Source organism: Dermacentor variabilis, chromosome 2 (assembly GCF_050947875.1).
Source record: "Dermacentor variabilis isolate Ectoservices chromosome 2, ASM5094787v1, whole genome shotgun sequence".
Lineage (NCBI taxonomy): Eukaryota > Metazoa > Arthropoda > Arachnida > Ixodida > Ixodidae > Dermacentor > Dermacentor variabilis.
In genome coordinates this window covers 179,163,900-179,188,697 of record NC_134569.1, presented here as the reverse complement: position 1 = coordinate 179,188,697, position 24,798 = coordinate 179,163,900, and the positions used below count along the sequence as shown (strand labels likewise).

Sequence of the window (24,798 nt, the reverse complement as noted above, 5' to 3'; positions counted from 1 at the left end):
ATACCTCTTTAGCCTCCGCTTCACATAGACGGCACTACCGGACTGACCCAGGCGGGGGAAGTCGCCAGTCGCTTTTGCTGTCCTTCTCTTCAAATTTTTTCTTTCTCTTACACTCAATCAGTTCTGTCTTCTACTCACTTATTCTTATTTTCGAACTTCTGGGTGGCAAGGATTAAGCATGTGTAATATATTCAGCCTTGAGTATACAGATTAGGTTATAGTGGTGGTGTATAGCCGGCGTCTGCACGTTTCTTGGAACCTGTAGCGTGCCTTTATTGGGCTCGGTGGTAGATGGCTACCACCGCTGCCGAATTTTGAAGCCATCCAATAGCAGAATTGTTGCCCCGACTTTCAGATCGACCTCTGAAAAGAAGTCGCATGGAAGCAACTTTCCAGTTCTTTTTGAAACCAAACGAAGGCACATTCCCAAAATACCATGTTCTTCACAGTGAAGGCAGTACAACCTTAAGAAAATTGTCACCAATCCTACTTTCTAAATGCCTAGCAACCACGATTGGACCTGACAATAACGCCTCAAAGATGGCTAGTGGGGAACTTCTCCTTGAACTGACCGAGAAAGATCAACTATATCTCTCCACACAGAGTGACAATTTCTCCACATCACTCACTCAACACAAGCAAGGGAGTTATATCACAATACTTCCTGAATCTCAGTGACGAAGAGCTCCTTGAAGGATTGCAGGAGAAAAACGAAATTATGGTTCAATGAATTACACTTCGGCGAAAAGACCAACAGATCCCTACAAAACACGTAACACTCACATTTGGTTCTTATACTGTGCCCACTTCACTCGAATCTGGATACGTGAAAATGGACGTGCGATGATACATACCGAACCAGAGGCGATGTTTCAAGTGCCAGAGGTTCGGGCATGCAACACGATGATACAGAGGAAAAGTAACGTGCGCGAAGTGTAGTACCAACGACCATCCATCTGACAAGTGCAGTGCTCCTGGGCAATGTGTCACTTGCAAGGGTGATCATCCAGCTTACTCACGGAGCTGCCGTTGCTGGAAAAGAGAAGAAGAAATAGTCGCAATAACTGTAAAAGAAAAGATCTCATTCTATAAAGCGACGAAAAGACTAGGGCGTTTACCTCACGTAACCTATGTCAGTGTCACGCGGCAGGAGGCAGCTCTATACTGGTTTCAGGAGCCTGCAGGGCCCACCTCCGGTGTTCCTGCAGCAACTGCCCCCTTGGTGGCTGAAGCGAATACTGCTCCATCATCATGGCAATGACAGACCGCAGTACTACGGGGCCAAAGTTGAACCGAACTGCACGGGCCCAGACGCACGTCTCGGCTCCTGGCTCTCTATCATCCGATGCCTCGGAGGAGGCGATGGAGGTTGACCCGAAAAACCCGGCGTCATTGACGCTAAAAATCCGCGCTCCTTGGAGCGCGCCTACAAGGACAAAGTTCTTGCAACTGCGCCAAAAAAGAGGGACAGGTAATTTCAACGGCCACAACCTTTAATAAAAGCGATGAACTTTTTAATAAAGGCTACCTACAACACTGTAAGCTCACGCACTCACACAAGTAAATTTTTCCAATTGCAATAAAATGGCTTTCATCTTCCATTGGAACAGCAGAGGCTTAATCCACAATCTAGGTGGCATCTAATACATTATAAATAAGTTATCAGTAGTAGCATTCTGCCTTCAAGAAACAAACTTAGACGCCGAAAATACACATTTTCCCGAAGGTTATACTGCCGTACGAAAGGACTGCTAGCACTACAGCCATCTATCAGGAGGTGTCGCTGTAGTTGTCCAAAGTGGCATTCCCACCATGGAACGTTCTATTAAATGCTCCGTACAAGGCTGTAGCTGTCAGCGTTTTATCATTTAAGACTGTCACCATCTGTTCATTGTACATTCTTCACCATAGTCATTTCACTACTCGAGACCTGGAAATTTATCTGACCAGTTGACGAAGCCTTTTCTTTTAGTGGGACATTTTAATGCTCATTGCACTTTTAGGCAAGCGATAAAATTGACCAAAGAGGGCCATGCATTGAAGATTTAGTTTTATGGAATAGCATCTGTCTTTTAAACTCAAGTGCGCCAACCTATTTCTCGCCTACTTCTCGGAATTTTCGTTGCCTGGATTTATCCTTTCGCTCACCATGCGGTTTTACTGGTTTTAAATGGAAAGTCCTGAACACCTCATATGGCAGCGATGATCTACCTGCTGTCATCAAACTCGCGTCATAATTACCCATTACGAATTTGAAACCTCGTCACTGGAAAATACATCTTGCTGACTGGCCACTTTTCGCGAAGCATGCAAAACTCCAGGAAGTCTTTTCAAGTGAACTAAGCGTAAACGAAATTAATGAAAAATTCACTGCGGATTTTATTTCAGCGGCAGAGAAGGCAACACCGCAACATCTAGCCTAGTGCGCAAAAAAATCTATCCGTGGTGGACTCCTGATTGCACGGAAGGAAAAAAGCACCAAAATAGCGCCTTGGGAATATTACAAAGATACCTGACCCATGCCAACCTCTTTGGCTTTAAACAGGCCTAAGCATAACTTATTCCAAGGCAGGCGGCAAAATCATTGCAGAAAAAGATATTCTTCCCCAATAAACAGTTGAGTCAAACCTAAACGAATGTGGGAACAGGTGGTAAAGTTTCAGGGTGATTACTCATCGTACACAATACCGTGTAACTTACAACTACAGCCATGCAAACAACACTACAAGAACAGGCAGATGTACTTGTCGAACACTTATGCGATGTCTCCTGTTCAGTGACTTATTCAAAGGAATTTTTAAAGTACACACAGTTTGCTGAAAAACAGAAGCTGCCCACTTCTGGCGCATCAAATGAACTGTACAATACCCCTTCACACAACAGGGAATAAATAGAGCCCTGTCTGCAGGAAAAGAAAAAAACAGCGGCAGGTCACGACCGCATTCACTGCGTCATGCTGGCACATCAATCTCAAGCACCTGTAGATGCTGTCCTATACATTTTCAGCATAATATGGGAATCTGGATAATACCGGAAGACTGGAAAAGGCAACAGTACTGTTTTTAAAATCTGCTAAATCCCCAACATCTGCAAGCAGCTACGGGCCTCGCAAGCTGTTTGGCAAAATCGTATGAAAACTTTATTAATATAAGACTCTCATTTATTCTAGAATCAGGAAACTTAATGGACCCCTACCAGCGTGGATATTAAAGGGGTTGTTCAACTACTGACCATCTTGTCCGTCTAGAACATGAAGTTTGATATGAATTTTTACACGAGCAACACTGTCTTGCAGTTTTATTCGTTTTAGAAAAAGCTTACGACACCGCGTGGAGATGTGGCTACCTCGCTGACCTCTGGATCCGTGGTAAAATGCTGAACTGCCTAGCTGAGTATATGTCTAGCAGAACATTTCATGTACCGTCTTGGCTCATTATATTCTCTTACATTTACACAAGAAAATGGCGTTCCACAAGGATGTGTTCTCAGCATGACACTGTTCACAGTAAAAAAGAACTGAGTTAATAATACCGTTGTCTCTTATGCACGCTATATACAGAGGATCTCCAAGTGGCTCGCCGCGGCTCAAATGTGTGAACCTCTGAAAGGCAGCTTCAAATCACATTAAATAATATTGCACAATGGGCTCACAAAAATGGTTTCCGTTTCTCCGCGCAGAGAACAGTTATTGTTTTATTCTCTCAGAAACGAGGGCTGCACAGCGCTCCAGTCCTTAGATTGAAAGGTGCCATACTGGCGGCGAAACAATACTGTAAGTTTTTGGGCATAACCTTTGAAACCAAACTAAACTTCCTAGCCCACATTCAAACAACTTGTGTAACATTGATATAACAACTTTTTATCTACAGAATTGAATGCATTATAACACTTGTTTGTATATGTTGTATTCCCACCCCTTATGGAATACCCCAACTACAGGGTCTTTAAGGAAATAAAATGAAATAAAATGAAACGAAGATTCAAGAAAATAAGGCGTTGAATATCCTCAAAGTTTTATCTCATAAACACTGGGATTCCGACCTAACATGTCTTTTACGTATTTACCGGTCTCTTGTGTGTAGCCTTCTAGACTACGGCTGCGTGGTTTATGTCTCAGTCAGACAGTCTTACGTTCGATGACTTGATTCGGTACATAACTTTGGACTGCGACTGGCATGTGGTGCCTACACAACATCCCCTGTTGCAAGTTTATACGTTGAGTGTACTGAACCACCCTTACGGCAGAGCAGAGCGTTACTCATATTATCCTACGTACTCAGAATACCTTACCGCATATACGCTACCAGCATATAGGCATATGCTACAACATCGTCACACAGTGCAACTCACGCTTACACTATAAAAATAAACCTAACATGATTAGGCCGCTTGTCCTGCGATATGAGGAATGCTGCCGGGATTAGGACATTCCTCTTGAAGTCCTCCAGGTTGCCGAAAAACCACACCGGTTGCCCCCGTGGTTTAATCGCACGTAATTATGTGACTGGACATGAACACATTTAAAGAAAAGAGACACACCACACGAACACATCATACGAGAATTCCATGCTCTTCAGGACAAATATCATGAATATAAGATGAAATTTTATGCTGATGGCTCTGAAATAAAAGAAGGCGAGGGTGTAGGGACCATAACAAAAAAGTGGGAGACCAGTATTCTATCACCAAAAGATGCCTCTGTTTTCAACGGTGAAAGTTATGCTGTATGATATTTAGTTAAAAAATTTATCCCTGAAAAACACACCCCTCCCCCACCCCAAAGTAGTCATATCCACTGATTCCTTAAGTACACCAAAGGCTCTACATCTGAAATCTGAGAGTGAACCCTTCTAGGGGATATATTAAACATGGTGGCGCTTAACAAATACGAGAGATCAATTCGCTTATGCTGGGTACCAAGCCATGTTGGGATACCTGGTAACGTAGACCCGCCGTGGTTGCTCAGTGGCTATGGTGTTAGGCTGCTGAGCACGAGGTCGCGGGATCGAATCCCGACCACGGCGGCCGCATTTCGATGGGGGCGAAAACACCCGTGTACTTAGATTTAGGTGCACGTTAAAGAACCCCAGGTGGCCGAAATTTCCGGAGTCCCTCACTACGGCGTGCCTCATAATCAGAAAGTGGTTTTGGCACGTGAAACCCCATAATTTAATTTTTTTTCCTGGTAACGTAGCAGCTGACAGATGTGCAGCGATGGCAGCGTATATAGACATAACAAACACAAACCATCCATATAAAGGTAGTATCCTTGCGATTGTGAAGGCCTTAAAGTCAAAGTGGCAACACGAATGGGATCATTGTGCAGACAACAAGCTACATCTTACTAAACCCGTACCTGGTGATTGGAAGTCATGTAACCACCAGGAGCGGCTCTTTGAAGTAGTTTTATACCGACTACGCATTGGGCGCACACACCTCATTCACAAATACTTACTAACGAAAGAAGACGCCCCAACATGCGAGAAATGCCAAGAACCACTAACAGTTATGCATATGTTACTGAATAGTACATATATTGAAGTACACGGACGAAACCGTTTGCACAACTTATAACTACACGTACCGTTACACCCTGCTTTCATTTTAGGAGGTGATCCGATAGTTACATTATCTAACGTGCGTAAATTTTGAGATGATACCGGCTTTTTACATAAAATATAGATTAACAGAGCCTTTCTCTTCCTAAATTGGATTTTAAAACACCTTGTGTTTGGCGCAGCATGGCCTTAGCCGCTTTTGCGCCACTAAATCACATTTAACTAAGTAACTAACTAACCGAATAACTAACTAACTCTACCATTAGACCACTGACGCATGCCGGAGTAGGAAGAATATAACATCCTTAAGCATTTCCCGCGTGCAAGCCAGTGCGCTGAGGAGTTTGGGACGTTTTGTTGTAATATCTCTTATATAAACATTTCAAGCAGTCTTTCGCCTTACTCGATAATTTAATATAAAAATCCTGGTTTCCTTACTTTTACTTCATTGTTTGAAGAACAGCACATACATTACTTGTACGCTTTCCCTTTGGGTCAGAATTTGAACGTTGGGTGGCGATGTATGTCCTGCGTGTTCGTGTTCCAATGGCACAGACTTGACCGGACCAGCTGTAGTCTAAGGCGTCGGCTTATACAAGTTTCATTGCTGGAAGGAATTATAACACAGCTACGTAGACGGTGTCAGCTTGCGCCACCAATTTTCCACTTGTTTGGTGCAGGGTTTCAGTTCCGAATCATCGCGTCCCTCACATCGCTCAAATTGTCAGTACGCCAGCCGTCAGGTTCCCGTGAAACGCTAATCACAGTGATGGAAGGAGGGCCCTCATATGGCGTCAAGATCGCTTTTGTGGTTCAGACGCAGGAACAACGTGCTGCTGAGGCGAATGCTGGAGTCAAACGCCAAGGGCACCCAGACGCGGCGCTGGGGAACAAGAAAGAGGCCGAGGCTTGAGTGACAACGCCGACAAAATCCCGCTGTTCAAAAGCGCGATGCGAAGGCAAACCGTGTACGCAGTAGGCATGCCGCAGTACAGGAGAGCGAGGCCGACGTAACGAGACAACTCCGAAAGGGCCCTGTAGAACTAGCCGCTTCTGCTCTTAGTCTTCGAGTTCTTTCTGTCCATGTGCGTCTGCGCATGTCACACCCCGATTGTTTACTTAGCCAACTTATGTTTACTGCAATTCATGCTGCCACTATAGCTACGAACTTCGCGTAGTATTCTAACATGTTGCTATCGTATTCGTTCTTTCGCCCGTAAGACAAACTTGTGATGTTTTAAATAAATTACTCAGTAAAGTTGTGCCACACAGGATTGCAATAGATATCTAGCACCAAAGCCTGATACAGGAACGATTACGCTACCGACGCTTTTCTCCAATAACGGCGTGTCTCCTAATGAGATCGTAGTTTTCATATGGTAAATGCCAAAGATTATTTACAAATAATTTCCACACCATCTGTGGGCCGATTCCGCAGATAGTGGAGTCTCAAAATGTGTGGCAACTCCGTAGATAGTGCTGCAAACGAAATTATAAGAACGTGAGCTGCTTCTACTTTCCTGACGCGAGGAGAGACGCGATAAAGTGCTTTGAGCAGTGGCTGCGCCCCTATGTCACCTCGAACTCATACACGAACACTTTTTCTTTCATTGATTTCAACTGGAGGTAGAATCGCCTTCAAACTTTTTTTTTACTAAAAGAGATGCTGCAGATGGGAGGAATACTTGTATCGCTGCTGGTGGAAACGCACTGGGTCTGACCGTCCTTTGCGAGAAGCTCGCATTTACGCCTTGCAGCTTTGAGGCCGCCAATTAGAATTGGAAACTGCCCCGGATTTCGGGCAAATGTTCCATGTTTCTATTTTACCCAGTAGGACGGCCAAATGCACCGACATTTCTAACATACAGCATCAAAGCTCGTTCGTATATACTTTTTTTTGTTCACTCGAAGTGTCATAAACTTGGAGTGAGTCTTTTTTATGGTGCTAGTTCTGTTCTATCGGTCCTAACTGGTCACAATAGCTTTTTCTGTATTTGGAGCCATGTTAGGTTACTATACGGTACATTTCTTGTCAATAAGAATTGGTACGGTTTAAAAAGTTCTTACGTTTTGTTGCACGTACAAACTGGTGGCTCCTGGCACTAGATGGTTGTTCTTCGCCAGCCCCCCCCCCCCTCCTCACCCTCCAGTGGTCTCACCTTTCTCCACTATAGAGTTGGCCACGCTACGCCGATTCACGCGTCAGGCGTGCGGTGCGCTGAAAGAACGGTCGTGTAAATTTGCGTAGCCTAAGAATTAGGATACCTCTTGCGATACCGGCCTTATGTGGCCCCGAAGACCGCAGTACTGCCACAGCATGTTTACCGCTAGCAAGCGTGTGCAGCCTAGACACATACGAACTGTCTGTGAGCCAAAACGCTATTTTTCTAGCTCATCTGGTTTCCCCTGATTTCTGTGCTATCTAGGGAGAACAATCATGGGTTGTGGCACACATTTAAGTTGATGTCCGCGCGCCTCTGTCCGAGATGGCGACTTCAGCGGAGACTGCGTCTAGGACGCGGATCGGCATCCAAAGCGACACCGACGGTACTAGTGTCTACTTGGCCATCAGTGAGTAATTCTCCGATAACGACTTTCAGCTCGTGAGAAGTCGCAAGATGAAACAATCAACAGGGCCTACTGTCTTCGAGAACGTCGACTGTAGGAACAACTCGGAATGCCGCAGTCAGTACGATTCTCTTTGTACCAGCAATCGCTACCAGCAAACTGAAGTGACTCAACAAACTGTCTATCTCGGTGCTCGTTGAAGCTGTTACGCCAGGTGAAGTCACGGACGTCTGAATAAATGAGAAGACTGGTGGGCTAGTTGGTTCTGCATAACTTGAGTATAATCGCAAGAAAGCAAGAAGCGCAACAGAAGGGGACGAAGAGACAGCGCTACTAACTCTCACTGTTCACTTCCATCTTCGTTTCAATTGTTAGTAGCGCTGTGGTATCGTCCTCTTCTGTCATACTACGTGCTCTCTTGCGCTAAACCTCAAGTTAGTCACAATCAACACACGAAAAAATATCTTGGTTATCGACGCTGTACATGAGATTGCTCTGAGCACTTTGCGCGAACTTACGGAACACCCGACACAGTGGCTTAGCTACTTGTGCATTGCGCTGCTGAGCACTAGATCGCGGAACCAAATCCCGGCCGCGGCGACCGCATTTCACTGGAGGCGAAATGCAAAAACGCCCTTGTTAGAGCACGTTAGAGATCCCTTTGTGGTCAAAATTAATACGGAGTCACCCACTACGGCGTGCCTCATAATTAAATAGTGGTTTTGGCACATAAAACCACGGAATTCAATTCAAGCTTACGATACTTGGCGGCATGAAGGCCCGTTAGCATATCCCTCTAAACAGTGACTCCATGACTGGTGTCTTCTACGACGTGAACGGCTTGCATCTCCAGCGCTGACTTCTCTGTTCTAGTGCAACTAGCTGTTTATCGCTTCGCCATTACTCATGTATCTCGCCTGGACACACGCTGTGCTGTGTGAGGGCAATTTTCAAGGGCCAATCTCTCCCTCACAAGTCAAGGTGGGACACCTTAGATGCCTCGTGCGACCAGTTAACCGAAGGCCACTCCAATGCCGCAATTGCATGATGATGGTACACGTGAACGAAGTCTGCGAACACACGAGTTTGTGCGAGCTGCACAGAGCCCCACGCTGCAAACTCCTGTGCAGCCATGGTTCTCAAGTGTCTCAATTTCATTGGGTCCCAGGATGTTACCTCAAAGTACTGCCCCAACATGAAGAAGGAAAGGGCGCTCTTGAAGCAGATGGCGAGAGACCGTTTTCTCATCGGGAAGATATTGCGCCAGTTAGAAAGCGACGCTCCCGACATCATCGGACTTCAAAGAACGCCGATGCCTCTGTGAAGAGCGCCCCACATATGACTACTCTTCCTTATCAGCCCCCTCTAGGCCTAGCAGAGTGGAGTCTAGCTGTGACAACAAGGTGTTGCAGGACACCACCAATACGGAAGCTTCGCCCATGCTGTGATAGCTACAGCTCAAGTAAGAGCTGAAGCCACAGCTGAAGCCGCTTACCGCGCTATAGGCAGACCCACAGCCAGAACCGCAGCTGAAGTCACGACCCGAGCCACAGCTCAAGCTACAGCCCGTGCCACAACCCGAGCCGCAGCTCGAGTCACAACTTATACCGCAGTGAAGCCACAGCGGCATAAAGGACATGATACAGCGCATCGCGGTACAATCCACAGCGCCGACTCCCGAAAAACTGCCAGAAGACCAGCAAGTGGTTTCGATGCTTCCATCCCTCATAAATACCCTTTGTATACCCTTAAAGAAGTTGCATACTCCGTCAGTGCGTAGTGCAGTGCAAGTCCTGGATGTTCTAAATCCATTGCTTGCAACTCCCGTGTTTGCCACATGGCTCACCCACAGCCTCCTATTCACGTATGGACTTGTGAGATTTTGATGTCCCGGTGCTTCGCTGCGCACACAGTCGTCACTGTCTTCCTCCTTTCCAATTTATATTCTCCCTTTCCCTTTCCTCCAGTGTAGTTCAAATCGGACGCTCGTCTGGTTCACCTCCCTGCCTTTCTTATCTTTGCTTTCTCTCTAACTCGCTCTTTTCGTTTACGTGATTTGCTTTTCTTACGCGACAGTTTAATTACTTCCTTTCGCAAAATTATTGGATACCGTCTTAGTGGCATCTCTCTACGTCGCATATGTGGGTTAAGCGTGAGGTGGTGGGATCGATTCCCGGCCACTGCCGCTGCATTTCGATGGGGGCATAATGCGACAACACCCGTGTACTTAAATTGAGGCGCACGTTAAACAACTCCAGGCAGTCCATATTTCCTGATTCCCTCACTACGACGTGCCTCATAATCATATGGTGGTCTTGGCACGTAAAACCCCCTAATTTAATTTATTTAATCAAGCATGTGGCTACTGTAGCGGGTCTGCTGCATACATTGCCGAGAAACATTGATCATTGCGTAAGTTATTTGCAGGCTTGTACGCGTTAGAGGGAAAATAAGCAATTACAATAACAATAGCCAATGAAAAGAATTATTGATTAGGATTTCTTGTTACTACCCCAACAGTGACTTCGTTTGATTTGGTAATCTTAATTCGTTCCTTCGTGGAAACATGTGCAGCGACACTGAAAGCTTGCTCAATCTGCGACCTGGAGAAGAAGACTGTGTAGTACCGTACGCACAATGAAGGACCTTGGTCAAACGTTTGTGGCCACTCAATGCCGCGATGCGCGGGCTGCGTTCTCCGCAATGCAATGTGCTTCATTGTTGGCGGGGCTAGTGGAAGGCGCTTCTGACATCCCAAGTGGAAATATGAAAAAGCGCATTCGGTTTCGACGTCCGAAGCGGCCATCGCTATGGAACGCTAGAGGCGCCGTTTCAATTTGTCGGCAATTATCTGGTGTACCTCGTATCTGCGCTCATCACTCGTTAACATTTCAGACTTAAACGACTAATTGTAACGGATGGAAGCAATGACATTCTCTTTCCTCAAAAAGATTGTAAATCATTATACTTCATTATAACGTTGTCTATTATTGAACTATCGAAGTAATGTTCGTGTGTGACACTCTTAACAAAAGTTGTATAGAACAAGTAACGTAACGTCAAACTGACAGAAATATATGAGTTTGCTGGCTAAAAACTGCGGTCTATGTGAGAGAAGTTATAGACAGCACAAAGCGAAGATGACTTGAGCAGCATGTTTTACCGCCTGTGAAGGCCAGCTCAATGGACGGACTTCCAAGAGAAGTGTGCAAAAGCGGAGAGTGCAGGATGTGAGGAGATAACCCATGAACATGTTTTCATCCCTCTGGACTCTGTCATCATCATCAGCTTACTATTATGTCCGCTGCAGGAGGACTGCCTACCCCACTGATCTCCAATTACACTCTCTTGTGATAGCTGATTCCAAGTTGCTGCAGCAAATTTCAACGCCCAACCTATTTTTTCTGCCGTCTTCGACTGAGCTACATTTCGCTTGGCCCCCGTTTTGTAACTCTAATAGTCCACTAGTTGTCAGCCATATGCTTTACATAGCCTGACCATCTTCAGTTTTTATTTCGCTTAATGTCCAAGTCTCTGCCCCATATGTTAGCAGTGGCAGAACGTAATCATTGTACAATTTTCGTTCCACTGACAATAGTAGGCTTCAAGTCAGAGTTTCTTAGTGCCTGCTTATGTACCTGCAACGGTAGGCAATTCCTGTAAATTGCCGTGCCATGATCACGGTCTTTTGTGAGTAAATGACCAATATAAACGTGATTCTAATTGATTCTTGAGGCTGACTGGCGATTAAGACCTATTTTTTTCTTGCCAGGCTATTGAACATCACCTTTCTCTTTTGCATATCAATTTCCAACGTACTTTAGTAATTTCCAGGTTGACCTCTTCAATGATTTGTTGCAATTTATAACCAGTGTTGCTTAACAGGAAAATGTCTTCTGCAAAAGAAAGTTGTTGAGATATTCGCCGTTGATCTTCACTTTTAATCCTTTCCAGTCTAATAAGTTAAATACTTCTAAGCATGAAGTGAATAGCATTGGACAGATTGTCTCCTTCTCTCGTCCGTTTTTAAATAGGTAATTTTCTAATTTTTCCCGTGGAAAATAAATGTAGCTATGGAATCTGTGCAGCTATCTCAAGTTATTCCCGTATGCCGCCCATACTACTTGATACGCAATGTCTCTATGACTGCTGGTATCTTGGCTAATTAAAATACATTCTCATATTATATGAAAGCCATATAGAGAGGTTGATTGTATTCAACACAATTCTCAAAAGCCTGATTGGTGGGTGGCATGTACGCATGTGATTCATTGTAGAGTTTCCTTTCCTGAAGCCAGCCTACTCTCCGTTGTTCGGAGTCAAGTGCTGCCCTGAGTCTATTGGAAATCATCTTGATGAATATTTTATGCCAAAGTGAAAGCCAGATAATGGGCCTGCAATTGTTATGTGCATTAATGGGACCCGTTTTATTGATTAGTGTAATGTTGACATTCTTCTAGCTCTCTAGTACACTTGAAGTCATGAGGCATTGCACGTAAAGTGCAGTGAGCTTTTCAAGCATAATATATGCCCCATCCCTGAATAAATCGTCTGTTGTTTCATATTCTCCTACGTGCTTCCTTGGAACATGTCTTACAAGGCCCTAGTCATTCCATGGATAGCTATAGAATGAGCCTCTGTAGCCTGTTTATCACTGCTTCCAGTGAAGGTTGCGTTGCTACTATCGGTACTCTACAGGTCAGCATCGAATTCCTCCGCTGTTATTACGATATCATCGAAATTGATGATGTTATTACTCTGCTCATACTTCACCGCATGCCTCTTGCCCCGTCCTATGGCAAGTTTTCCTCTCACTGATTTCATGCTGCGGCAATTTTTTACTGCTTGCTCAATTTCTTTCGAACGCTCTAATTTTGAATATCGCAAACTGAACAGCGTTCTGTAGTTCTCGCATCATTCATGGGCCCACAGCTGCGTCACTTGTGAGAGCTTGTTTCATTAAGAATGGAATTGGTTACGCGTAATTGGTTACTGAAAAGTTAATCGAAGTGCGGTGAGGGTTACTGAAAAATAAAGTAGTCGCTAAATTGGAAAATTACGCAAAGACGAAATTCATTACAAATAGTTAATCACGCGAAATCGGTAACGTAGAATTCTGGTTATTAGCAAACCATTCATTCATTTTCAGAGGGGGAAGCGCGATGCATTGCAAGATAGGCCCGTTTCGAACTTCTTGCAGTTTCCAGGCCAGTAGTCCGCTTATACATTGCTATCGTCTCGTAAGAATTGAAGGCAGTTTTTTGCTCCCTGCACGCGTTTGCTCGCGGCTGGACTTATTTGTCAGCTTGTTCGGGAATTGATTATTCAGTACCTCCGCGCTAGTAGAATTTGGCCCGAGTTCAAATTGTGTAAGTGTTTCATTAGGTGTGGTTGATTTTCATCCTGTTACATATCAACAGCTTTTATAATTATGCGGTAATTGGTTATTCCAGCATTTCCAATATATCTTATAGGATTTTAAAGCTTAATACAGCTTCGTCCTAGCTTGTAAGAGAGCAAGCACTCAAATCTCGTTTTACATGTAGATGTTGCAGGCGAAGAGATGACCAATTTTAAAGGATCGCACCGTGACAATGTCAATTGCGGACTACCAGTGTATGTATGTGCGGGCAATGTATGTCAAAAGTAGGACAGGCACTCTCACGTACGTGAAAGCTCTATCTACTCGAGGGTGACCTTTTGGTTTTTGGACGCACGCGCAGAACGCAATGGTGAGCTTGTAATGAATGCTACGTGCGTAGGCACAACTACAGTCCTTCAGAATTGGACGTTTTTCTCCTTTTACTTCCTGAAACAAACTTTCTGTTCTGTTTTACAATCAGAGACAGAGCTACAATGGTGTAAAATAAACACCAGTGCAATTACTCTTAACAGCTGAAACCGCGCTATAAGAGGTACTCTAACTGGTAGCAACGCAGTAAAATCAATTCTGCTGCAGCTTCTCCCATCTTGCACAGAAGAGCTAAAATACGTTATGGCTACCTTTCTCTCTCTCTGTATGTGTGTGTGTGTGTGTGTGGAAGTAGCCGATCATATTACACGCTACCCCTGATGAAGCCCTTGTACTCTAGAAAAAGCGGTCGTATATGCTACATCCAACATCTCCACCGATAGAGTCACCTTCACAGCTTTAATTTTTAGAGTGTACTTAAAGCGGTGACATGCTTACGCCGCTGGAATGCATCAAAACATCGTATTTGGCTTGTTCTAGCGGAGCGTCAAAATAAACTATCGCACCCAAGCTGTCTTCCTTCTGTACGGCTGAGATTTTCTCGCTAGTAAGAGTTCTGGCTGGGGCGTTGAAATTGCAGAAAAACGTTTATTTGCATTTTTACATTAGGTTTTACCACATTTACACATTATTAAACTGCAGCTATCATTTCAGCACGTTATTATGAGCAGTGTACATGACTGAATCGAAGCGCACAGTTACATGGTGATCAAGGCGTCTTACATGTCAGAGCACACTCAGATGCGCTGATTTATATACCGCGCTGGAAAATAAGCAGTTTTTATTCACTAATTACTGCTGCTACTACGACTGCAGTAAAGCACTGAATAATTGGGTCCTGATGCACTGAGGGCATAGCACTAACGGTGCGAATAATACGCAATATTTTACAGACGTATTTTCCCATATGTTTATATATATGCTCTGGACCCTCGTCATCGCCCAGTCAGAGTCGCTGTCATTTGTGTGATAGATCACTATACCGCCACCGTAGTGTCTGTAGTTATACTGTGTTTGATGTATAAATCAGGATGTAAGCGCAGAGTTGCAGAAATTCATACAAAGTTCGGGTCGTTGAAGGTGACCCGGAATGCGTCGTCTATCGTAGTAAACGATTTCAAAGTCATTCATACCAGCCGAATAATTTTGCTTGGGCTGCAGAATTGGAGGCACTCAGGCGCACGCGAGTTATACTTTTGTATCTCTTAGTTTGAGGTCCTTTCCCAGATTTTGTTGTCTAGGAAGAAATAAAGACAATTTTTGATTTTCATTGAACCATCGACGTCTCCGTGATGCATTTGCTTCTGAGATCAGTATTAGGTTGCCTTAGTTTCGTGTGTAGGCTTATTTTGCAACGACAATTGCGCCTAGCCGTTTCATCCCTAGAGGTACAGGATTTAGCGCACAACATATTCAGAAATAACAAACGCGCCTTGAAGTGTTCATTATCCTTTAGTGCTCTAGAATCGAGCAACACTTTCCATTCGCAACTTGTAGTGAACGGCATTTATTAAGAATGTTCTTTGCTACGCGACATGTTTCTCTGATACTTATGCAAGTACAATCGTTCGCAGTAACTTGCCTAATGCTTACGTAAAACCTTTAATATATGCAGGGGTTATTCGCAATGGGCTGTGTGGACGGATTTGTTTCTGCGGATTCCTTCAAATACCTGCACAAATCGGCCTTCAGAGGGTGTCCTGTCGAAGATCCTCGAGAAGCGGTGATCGTCGTCGTCTACACGTCGGGCACAACAGGACTTCCGAAGGGCGTGGAGCACACGCACTACAGCTTCGTTGCCAACTACTTCATTTCTAAGTACGCAAGATTAGAATTGATGACGTTGTATGTGTGTGGCCGGCGAATGTGTCATAGCTGCGAAAGTGCCGACAGGTCGTGCTGAAACATTGGTGTATGAAGCACCTGCAAAGACAGATTAATGCTTAAATGTTCTTATGTCGCTGACAGTCCCCAGAATTGCTGGCCAGTGAGGTGCACAAATTTTTTTTGCCGCAGGAATAAGGCAAGAAACAGCAGTTACAGTCGTCTTTGACTCTACGGTAAAGAGCAATGGGCACTCTAATGGTTTGGGCTTGCGTCGCTGGTGTTAATGCAGCAACGTTAGCCTGACCAAGCGGGCGGATATAGAAGCCGCAGGCGTTTTGAAAAGAGATCGGCAGGTGACGAAAAGATTGCACTCGCGTTCGGCACAGGCACGGACAATCATGTCAAATTTGTCGCTGTGTAATGCGCCGAATACAATGAGATCGAAGCGCGTTAAGGGGCGTTGGATGCACACGCAGAAATACGCCAGTAGTCGAGCGGCGGCTGTGTGTCTATAGTTTAGTTCTTGATGGAAACGCGTGAGTGGAGAAATCAAAGGTCACCGTTGAAAGACAAGCTCTGTTTTTGCAGAAGGTATCGACGATTTTCGCAAGAGAGACAGAGTGCTTGAAAACAATGTAAACAACTGGGGTTAAGAAACTGTGGCCATTTGGAACTTGAAGTGTGATAGCGAAACCGGCTGGCATGACCGCTATGAGGCTGCGGGTGGAAAAACTCTAGAAAGCTTAGCCGGCTTGTTGCATTGTAGATATCTCTATCAATTGGAAGCACAAGCTGGAGGACGCTGGTAGAGTACGGAGACTAAAACACTGTTCTTTTAGTTGGCTATGCTCACAAGGACGTCGCATAAACCACGGTGGCGCAAACTAAGAACGGCAGATGTACTTCCGTCGATGGCACGTAGCCTATGCTCCGCAGCCGGTGAAGGAAATTTCTTGAGCTGATGCCACAGATCAGCGTTAATAACTGTGGCTTGAACTCCACCGTCCATGAGCGCCGTAAGTAAAACGCCGCATCCATGAATGTTCAGTTGGGTAAGCACAGCCAAGAGAAGATTACCTAGTCATGTCAGTCACCTCCGAGAGCTGGGGCCCTATAACGTAAAACTATTCCAATATGTTTTATTCCAATCCTCTGACGTCCAATTTGCGCAACCACCGACGCAAGCACCGGGTAGTCATCCACTGGGTGGTCTCAACAGACCAATCAAACGATCTCCTCGTTCATAGGAGGTCACTTTTGTTTGCTTGAAAAACGGATAACATTGCCAACACTGAGCGGCTTGTCCGATCTAATTGGCTGAAAAGAGGCGAGGAGAACGCTCAAGTGCAGAGAGATTCGATGGCGCAGTGCCAGTGCACTGAAAATTGATAACCGGATGAAGAGGGTGGTCCCGGCGTCTGCGATTGGTCCGCTTTCACTTATTTTGCTTGCGGTGGCTGGTCGAAAATCGCGGCGTCATGCAACGGAAGGTTCAGAATGACGCTAAAACGGATCCTCAGGAAAGAAAACTTGGCAGAACGAGGTCGTAAACGTGCTGAAAGTGCTCGAAAACGTTACATGGTCGCGCAAGAAGCTTTATTACACGCAAATAAACCCATGCTGTCCGGCAGGTGCGAGTAGCCAGCGCCTGAGCGATCGGCGGCAGACATCTTTTATTCCTTTCGGAACGGGGTAGCCTGCGGCTATTCAGAATAAAATTCAGTTTTGTTCGGCATATTAATGCATCTTTAATGCGTAACCGACACTTTGACGCGGTGATTTTTCGCGGTTTTGGGACGTCGCGTGACAGACAAGAAAAGTGGGTGCAGCCCGAAAACTTTTTACCAATAGCCGGGGATAATTGCGAAAAGACGTCGAATGAGAATTAACTGTTTTTCTCTTTTCGGTCAAATCATGCATAATCAGTGTGTGCACATCATATCAGATGGGGAGGTATCGCGGTTTTCATGACGTCGCGTGACAGACAGGTGAAGTGCGGGTGGTTCAAAAAAGTTTTTGACCAATCGCGGCGTGCTGATAGCAGAAATGGAATAGAAAATTTGTGAATAGTTTTACGTTATAGCGCCCCTGTATGTAGTAGTTGCACAAGAAGTAGTCACCACGGTAGAATGGGGACAAATACCAGTGGGTTTGCGACGAAGGACAGCGTCGTCTTGGCGATGACGGCGAATGGCTGGTTGCGGGTGTTGTAGGTACTGTAACGCGGTCCGTGTAATTCGATTCAGGATGGCAACAAAAGTAGTAACATAGGTTTTGTAGACGAGAGTTAAATTTGGAGCTGGAATGGGATGCTATTTGCGAGCGACTGCGGAATTGGCGTGCGATGTGACAATCTCGAGAGCAGCGGAAACGTATAGGTCGGACGGCAGCCGTTTGCCAGTAACCAGTGTTGTGGTAACCGACAGAGACTTTAGTTGCATTGCATTTAATAACCGTTTTGTTAAAGTTTCGCCTTACATACAGTCCAAGCATGTGTGTTCCTATCCATAATTTATTTTAACTTCTTCCTCGAAGTGAGCCTTACATGTGTAAGCAGTACTGGCAAACTGAAGTCCCAACAAAACATCACTGACGTTCTCTATGTTAAGTGGGCAAGGAAAGCTCAAGGCTTGATCTGGTGTACCCACTCGTTCTCTAATGTGTCCCTTTATAATGTTATGTGACTCGCCGCTTTTTTGACAAACACTCCCAGTTCTCGTTTTTTATGGGCCGATTAGGAAATTTTGACTCATTACAGCAGCAGGCAATAACATTTGCTGCGAAGGTACTGTTTCATGGTGTTCTAGCTAGAAAGTTGCATTTCTCTGCTAAAACATTCATTTGTTTGCTGTCATGTTGATACCTGGGAACATCAGGTAGCATCACCTTGGTCAGTTACTTGTTTCTTTTTTTGTGGGGGACGGTAGTTACATTTCTAACCTCTGTATCCACCACTGTTGCCTTATCCAAAATGAATTGTAATCTCGGTATAGTGCTACTAACGGGGCAGCGTTGGTACAGTCACGTATATAAAGCGGAATCTGACTGTGCACCAAGGTACGAGCGTGTATAGAGAGCAAGGCTCGAATTGTCTGTATACATATATAATAAATTGGCAAGATTAGGCAGGATACCTTCTTGCTTTTCAGGCCGTGCAAGTCGTCCGACGAAAGAGATACTGTGCTCGCTTCAGCTCCCATCTCCCACGCATCTGGATTGCTACTTGGGTTGATGGCTGTGCTCGAAGGATCAGTCTGCGTCCTCACGCAACCAGGCCTCCGCTTGCAAGACATGACTAAACTTGTCATGGAACACAACGTAAGTACTTTATCAGGTGAAAAAAAGAAATTCCTCTACCGACCTAACTAAAAATTCCGCCTCCATTCCGGCCTGTGAATGTGGGTGCACAACGTATTTGTTGCCGATGTCCGACAAGCGCAGTCGACGTTACGTTAGATGACGTTACACGAGCACCACACTACAAGCAACGCACGCCACACGCGCACGCATGTGTGCGGAAGTGCAGCATACATCCTCTTTCTTGTAGGCCCACGGTCCAGCGCAAGTGCCTTATTGAAGTAAATGAATGTTTAAAAGTAAATTACGTGAGCAAATGAGTATAGTACAACTTACACACTACCTGCCAACATGATAGCTTAGGATCGTAACACAAATATACGAGAAAAGAATTCTGTTACGCGGGAACTGAACGACAAAGCCCCTTCTTTTCAGCTCCCGTTTGAGGTGTATCTGAGAAGCCGCGGGCGCGAGGTGGCAGTACTGTATTTTTGACAACAATTGCTCTAATGTGGATTGCGGTCACAGCACACGCTGGGTGACGGATGTGACACCGTTAGAGCGCTCACGCATCTAGACAGATACATTGTGTGCACACGTTAGTCAGGTGCGTTTGCGCGAGTGCAGCATACATCCACATTCTAGCAGGCCCTCCGCCTAGAGCAAGTGCGTAATTGAAGTAATTTGAATTTCTCAAATAAAATGCGCCAGCAAATTCGTAAAATGAGGCTTGCGCACACGCTGCAGACATCAAATAGCAATTAGATTACACGAGAAAACTTAATTATGTTAAGCGGGAACTGAAGAAACACAAAACCGTTTCGCCGTTTGAGCTCAATCCGAGGGGCCGCGGCCGCTAGGTGGTGGCACTGTTTTTGGGTTAGCATGGAAATTCCCCACCAACTAGAAGCTAAGAGTTTCGCTGTAAAAGAATTATCGCAGTAGGGACGATAATTGAAATAATAATTGCTGAATTTATCTCGTATACGCGAGAAAAACGTAGCGAACGTAGCATTTTGATCATCATCATCAGCAGCAGCCTGTTTTATGCCAACTGTTTAGGACGAAGGCCTCCCCCGGCAATCTTCAATTACCGTTGCCCTGCGCCAACCAATTCCAACTAGCGCCCGCGAATTTCCTAATTTCATCGCTCCACCCTGTCTTCTGTCGTCCTCGATTGCGTTTCCCTTCTCTTGGTACCCATTCTGCAACCCTAATGGTTTAACGGGATATCTAACCGGCGCATTACTTGACCTGCCAGGCTCCATTTTTTTTCTCTTTATGTCAATTAGAATATCGCCTATGCCCGTTTGCTCTCCGATCCAAACTGCTCTCTTTGTCTCTTAACGTTATGCCTAGCAATCTTCGTTACATCGCTATTTGCGCGGTCCTTATCCTATTCTCAAGCTACCTTATTTATTTGTTTATTTATTTATTTATTTTTATAATTTGTACAATATTCCCCTGAAGGCCCTCACGGCTGAAGGTATTACTTAGGGGTGGTACAGCGAATTCATAAAAAAAAATAGAATACACCACAATTTCATTGACAAAAAAAATATGCACACATCATGCGACATTAGGATATGAGCACCAAATACAGTTAATTTTTTTGACGCTCGAATATATTCTATTGATGAGAGTTATTAACAGTAAAAATGAGCTTGTTCTGAAAGGAAGGAGATGATGCGAACTAAAACGCTGGCATCACTAGGGTTTTCTTCTGATGACCTGAAAAGTCGAATAAAAGCTGTTGTAATGTCGACATTTCAAAACTAATTAAATACACTGGGTCACACAACTGGCATGAAACAGGAAATCATTGTTCTTCTTGTTCGAGACAAAAATTGTCGATAAAAAGCTGGCCGAAATTTTAAAAGTACTCACTTATGACTTGAGCAAGCATCAGCACCAAAAATACGTCATAATGTGACTTCTTTTCGAAAGTATCAGAACGCTACGAAGTTTCATAGTTTCTTTATTTGAATTTGACGTGGTGTAAACTTATACGCTAATTCCCAAAATTCACGACTAAAGAAATAATAAGGCCAACGAATGAAAAAGGCATCTTATGGCGAAAAGTACATGCAAATTCGTAGAGATGTCGAATGTTTGCAAACTACCATTATAATGTCAGTTTAAATTTCATCATTGCCATTTGTTGGGCGTGTTCGTAAACTAACTTGGAAATCATATTCTGGTGGCGTCTCCCTTCTGTCCTTGCTCGCTGGCGCCAAATATACTTTCCAAGTCAGTTTAGCAATGATGTAGCACATAGCGCATTGTGGTGTCGTCTACCTTGCTCGCTGGCGCTAAATATGCTTTAAATTTCATGTCGTGCTATCATGACCCAGTTCAATAACTAAGCTGAATAGACATGTCGGATCAAAGTGGTGCCTCAACTTACTCTGACTCTCTCAAATGTATAAGGTATCTTTCGCACCGCTTGTATGATATCCATAGTTTAGGACATTCCCATTCCTCTATGTCTCCTCATAAAACCATCAGAATCTTTTGCTTCGTAACATAGACGTTTTTGCAGTTGGAAGCGTCTAACCACTGCAGTGAATATGCACCCTCTAATTCAAGCCTGCCGCTGAGTTTTACCTAAGTGTTGGTAATGAAGAGGGGCGATGTTCGCAATCCACTATATTTCTGTTTCTTTCCCGCTTACCCTTTCACAGCTCAGATTAACTGAACAGAGGAATCTACCTCTGGACGAGCTCTCTGGCTTTCACATAATTTATTTATTTCACTCTATCTCTCTACCTACATTCGAGGAAATACGGCATTCTGGATTAGACCTGCTATCGTTAACTGACGCTGGGTTTTGTAGCTATCTTCGCGACCATAATTCGAGTTCCGCTGTCACGCTTGTTATTCATTTATTTCGATGAAAGCTACTCATGGCCAGAATCCTCGGAAGTAACAATCACTCGAATATTGGCTCTGAACTTTCGAATTTTTACCTCCGAGAAATATATCGCGATCCTTATATTAATAGTTCTGATGTAGTGGTTCTAGGACATTATCTTTTTTTCTGAATTTATCAATAAAGCCTCCCACACGGAAAATATAAATTTCCGTAAAAAAGCACCTAACAGCGTTATTTTGTTGACTAAAGCTCCCCTTCGGGTATTTTACAAAATGCACGTGTCATGGACCTTTTATGCTAAGATGGCGTGTTCATAAGTGAGAGCAACCGTCTTCAATACATGCCATGATTCTCTAATTTCAACCTATACGCTTTCATTACCCTATTTTTCAAAACAAAATAAACAGACTGAGAGAACCAAGTGCGACTATCACATCATTTCGGCGCGTAAAGTAGAGGCTTGTTTCAATAAACAGGAACTTGAGAAGCCAGAAGCTGTGCGCTACTCCTTTTGTAAAACGCTACATGTTAACCAAGGGCAGTATAACGTAAAACTATTCCAATATGTTTCTATTGCAATCTCCTGACGTCAAATTTGCATAACCGCCAACGCAAGCATCGGGCGCTCACCCGCAGGGTTGTCTGAACAAACCAATAAAATGCTCCCCTCGTTCGTTGGAGGCTCACTTTTGTTTGCTTGAAAAACGAATAACATTGCCTGCACTCAGCGGCTTGTCTCATCTAATTGGCTCACAAGAGGCGAGGAGCATGCTCAACTGGAGAGGGATTCGATGGGGCAGAGCCACTGCAGTGAGTATCGATAACCAGATGAAGAGGGTGGTGCCGCCGTCTGCGATTGGTCCATTTTCTTTTTCTTAGCTTGCGGTGGCTCGTGTACAATCGCGGCTGCATGCAATGCACGCTTGAGAATGACGCTAAAACGGATCCGCAGCAAGGAAGAGTTGGCAGAACGAGGTCGTAAATGTGCCGAAAGTTCTCGAAAACGTTACACTGCCACGCAAAAAGTTTCATTACGCGCAAATAAACGTATGCTCTCCGGCAGGGGCGAGTAGCCAGTGCCGGAGCGATCGGCGGCAGCCATCTTTTATTCCTTTCGGAACGGGGCAGCCTGCGGCTCTTCATAAGAAAATTCACTTTTGTTCGGCATATTAATCCATCCTTAACGCCTGCACGTCACTTTGACGTGGTAAGTTTTTGCGGTTTTGTGACGTCGTGTGAGAGGCAGGTGAAGTGGGTGCAGCCGGAAATCTTTCGACCAATAGCCGAGGGCTAATGGCGAAAAGGCGTCGAATAAGAAATACCTATTTTGGTTTTGTATGGTCAAATTATGCATAATCAGTGTGCACACGTCATATCAGATGGGGAGCTATCGCGGTTTTCGTGAGGTCGCGTGACAGACAGGTGAAGTGGGGGTTGTCCAAAAAAGCTTTTCACCAATAGCGGTCGGCTGATTGCTGAATTGGAATAGAATATTTTGGAATAGCTTTACTTTATAGCGCCCCACATTAGACGTGAATTTAAGCAGTTTTGCGTGGAACTGGGTCTATTTCAGAGATGCTCTCGAGGTTTGCTGTATTTTTGCTTAGAAAAGCACGCTTAACGACGCAAAGATTATGCTTATGTAGGGTGTTTTTTAGCTGAATGAAATTATTAAAAATTGCCTGTGGCAGGCAGCACATTACCCTTGATCTCGATGAGGGCGGCCACTGTTTTTACGAGCAGTCAAAATACATAATTTAATGCATAACCTAATTACACTTAGTAACTGCATAAGTAATCACTTACTGCACATATATAAATCTACGAATTGTAGCCACTGAGGTTGCAAGAGTATTGACTTGGAACGAATTCTAAGGATGACACCACTTTCGATATATGTGCCGTGAAAATTAAATAGGCATGCACTGTTTTTCCACTTACTTTTCTACAAAGACGCTTTCTCATGCATTGCAGCGCAAAGGTACCTGGGACAACAATGGATTTCTTCAGACAGTTCGAAAATTATCACTTCGGCACTGGTGTATTCCTGAGAATTCGTTCCAAGCCTTGCGAACTCGCCAGTTGTAATTTTAAGTTTGAAATATGTGCCATAATGTAGTCAATCGGAAGTTACTGCAATTATTTATTCAATTAAGCATTTTGATTTCGCTTAGAAGTTGTGGCCACCTCATTGTGTAATTTTGCTCCAGGGTTAGAATTGCGTCATTTGCCACAGGTAATTTTGAAAAATTCTTGCAGTTATTATATATAGCACCGCGTATGTTATTGCGGGTGAAAAAATGCTGATTGATTGCACCTGGTTTCCTTGTACACAGGTGAGCTGTGTGCGATTGAGTCTCCTTACAGGGAGTACTCTATATTGACACGTGTACTTATCTTTATCGGGCGACCACGTTTCGCCGCCTAACAAATGTTATCGCACAGCGCGGGAATCGGCTGCATGCATCCGAAGTTGCTGAAAAGTTATTGATGCTTCTATCCGCTGTCTGTTGTCGCCGAATCTTCTGTTATCTGATTTCATCGCCTGACGCAAATGGTGTCGAACTCTGTGGAAGGCACGCGGGTCCCAACGATTAGTCCGGAACGTGCGACGAGTGCTCTATAAAAGCCGACGCGCTTGAGCCGCTGATGAGATTTTCGACGATCGCCGACCCTTTTCGCCGCTATCGTTGTGCTATAAGTGTAGCCTGTTATTGTGGGCACAGGTTCGCCCAAAAAAAGTTAGTTTTGTCCTTCACAGTATTGCTACTGTGTTATTCAACGTCACCACCACGTGAGAATATGAACCTGAGTTTTTCTTACGAATACAGATACGCCTGAAGCATTACAAGTTCAAATCAAACGTTTAGGCATAGAACACTTAGAAAGAATGTGATGAACCACTGCAGTACTAAGGGAAA

At 44.5% G+C, this 24,798-nt stretch overlaps 2 protein-coding genes across 2 annotated transcripts in view; both read left to right on the top strand.

Annotated features, from left to right (window-relative positions):
- LOC142570574 (uncharacterized) overlaps window positions 1–6,471 on the top strand; it is a 51,254-nt gene extending 44,783 nt beyond the window's left edge. Inside the window, exons 4-5 of the mRNA XM_075678946.1 lie at window positions 1,209–1,368; window positions 6,239–6,471. Of these exons, the coding sequence (XP_075535061.1) occupies window positions 1,209–1,368; window positions 6,239–6,471 (393 nt within the window). The remainder of the gene's footprint in view (window positions 1–1,208; window positions 1,369–6,238) is intronic.
- Window positions 6,472–15,497: 9,026 nt separating this feature from the next.
- LOC142572966 (luciferin 4-monooxygenase-like) overlaps window positions 15,498–24,798 on the top strand; it is a 42,393-nt gene continuing 33,092 nt past the window's right edge. Inside the window, exons 1-2 of the mRNA XM_075682443.1 lie at window positions 15,498–15,696; window positions 18,855–19,023. Coding sequence (XP_075538558.1) covers window positions 15,506–15,696; window positions 18,855–19,023 — 360 coding nt within the window. The 5' untranslated portion in view covers window positions 15,498–15,505. The remainder of the gene's footprint in view (window positions 15,697–18,854; window positions 19,024–24,798) is intronic.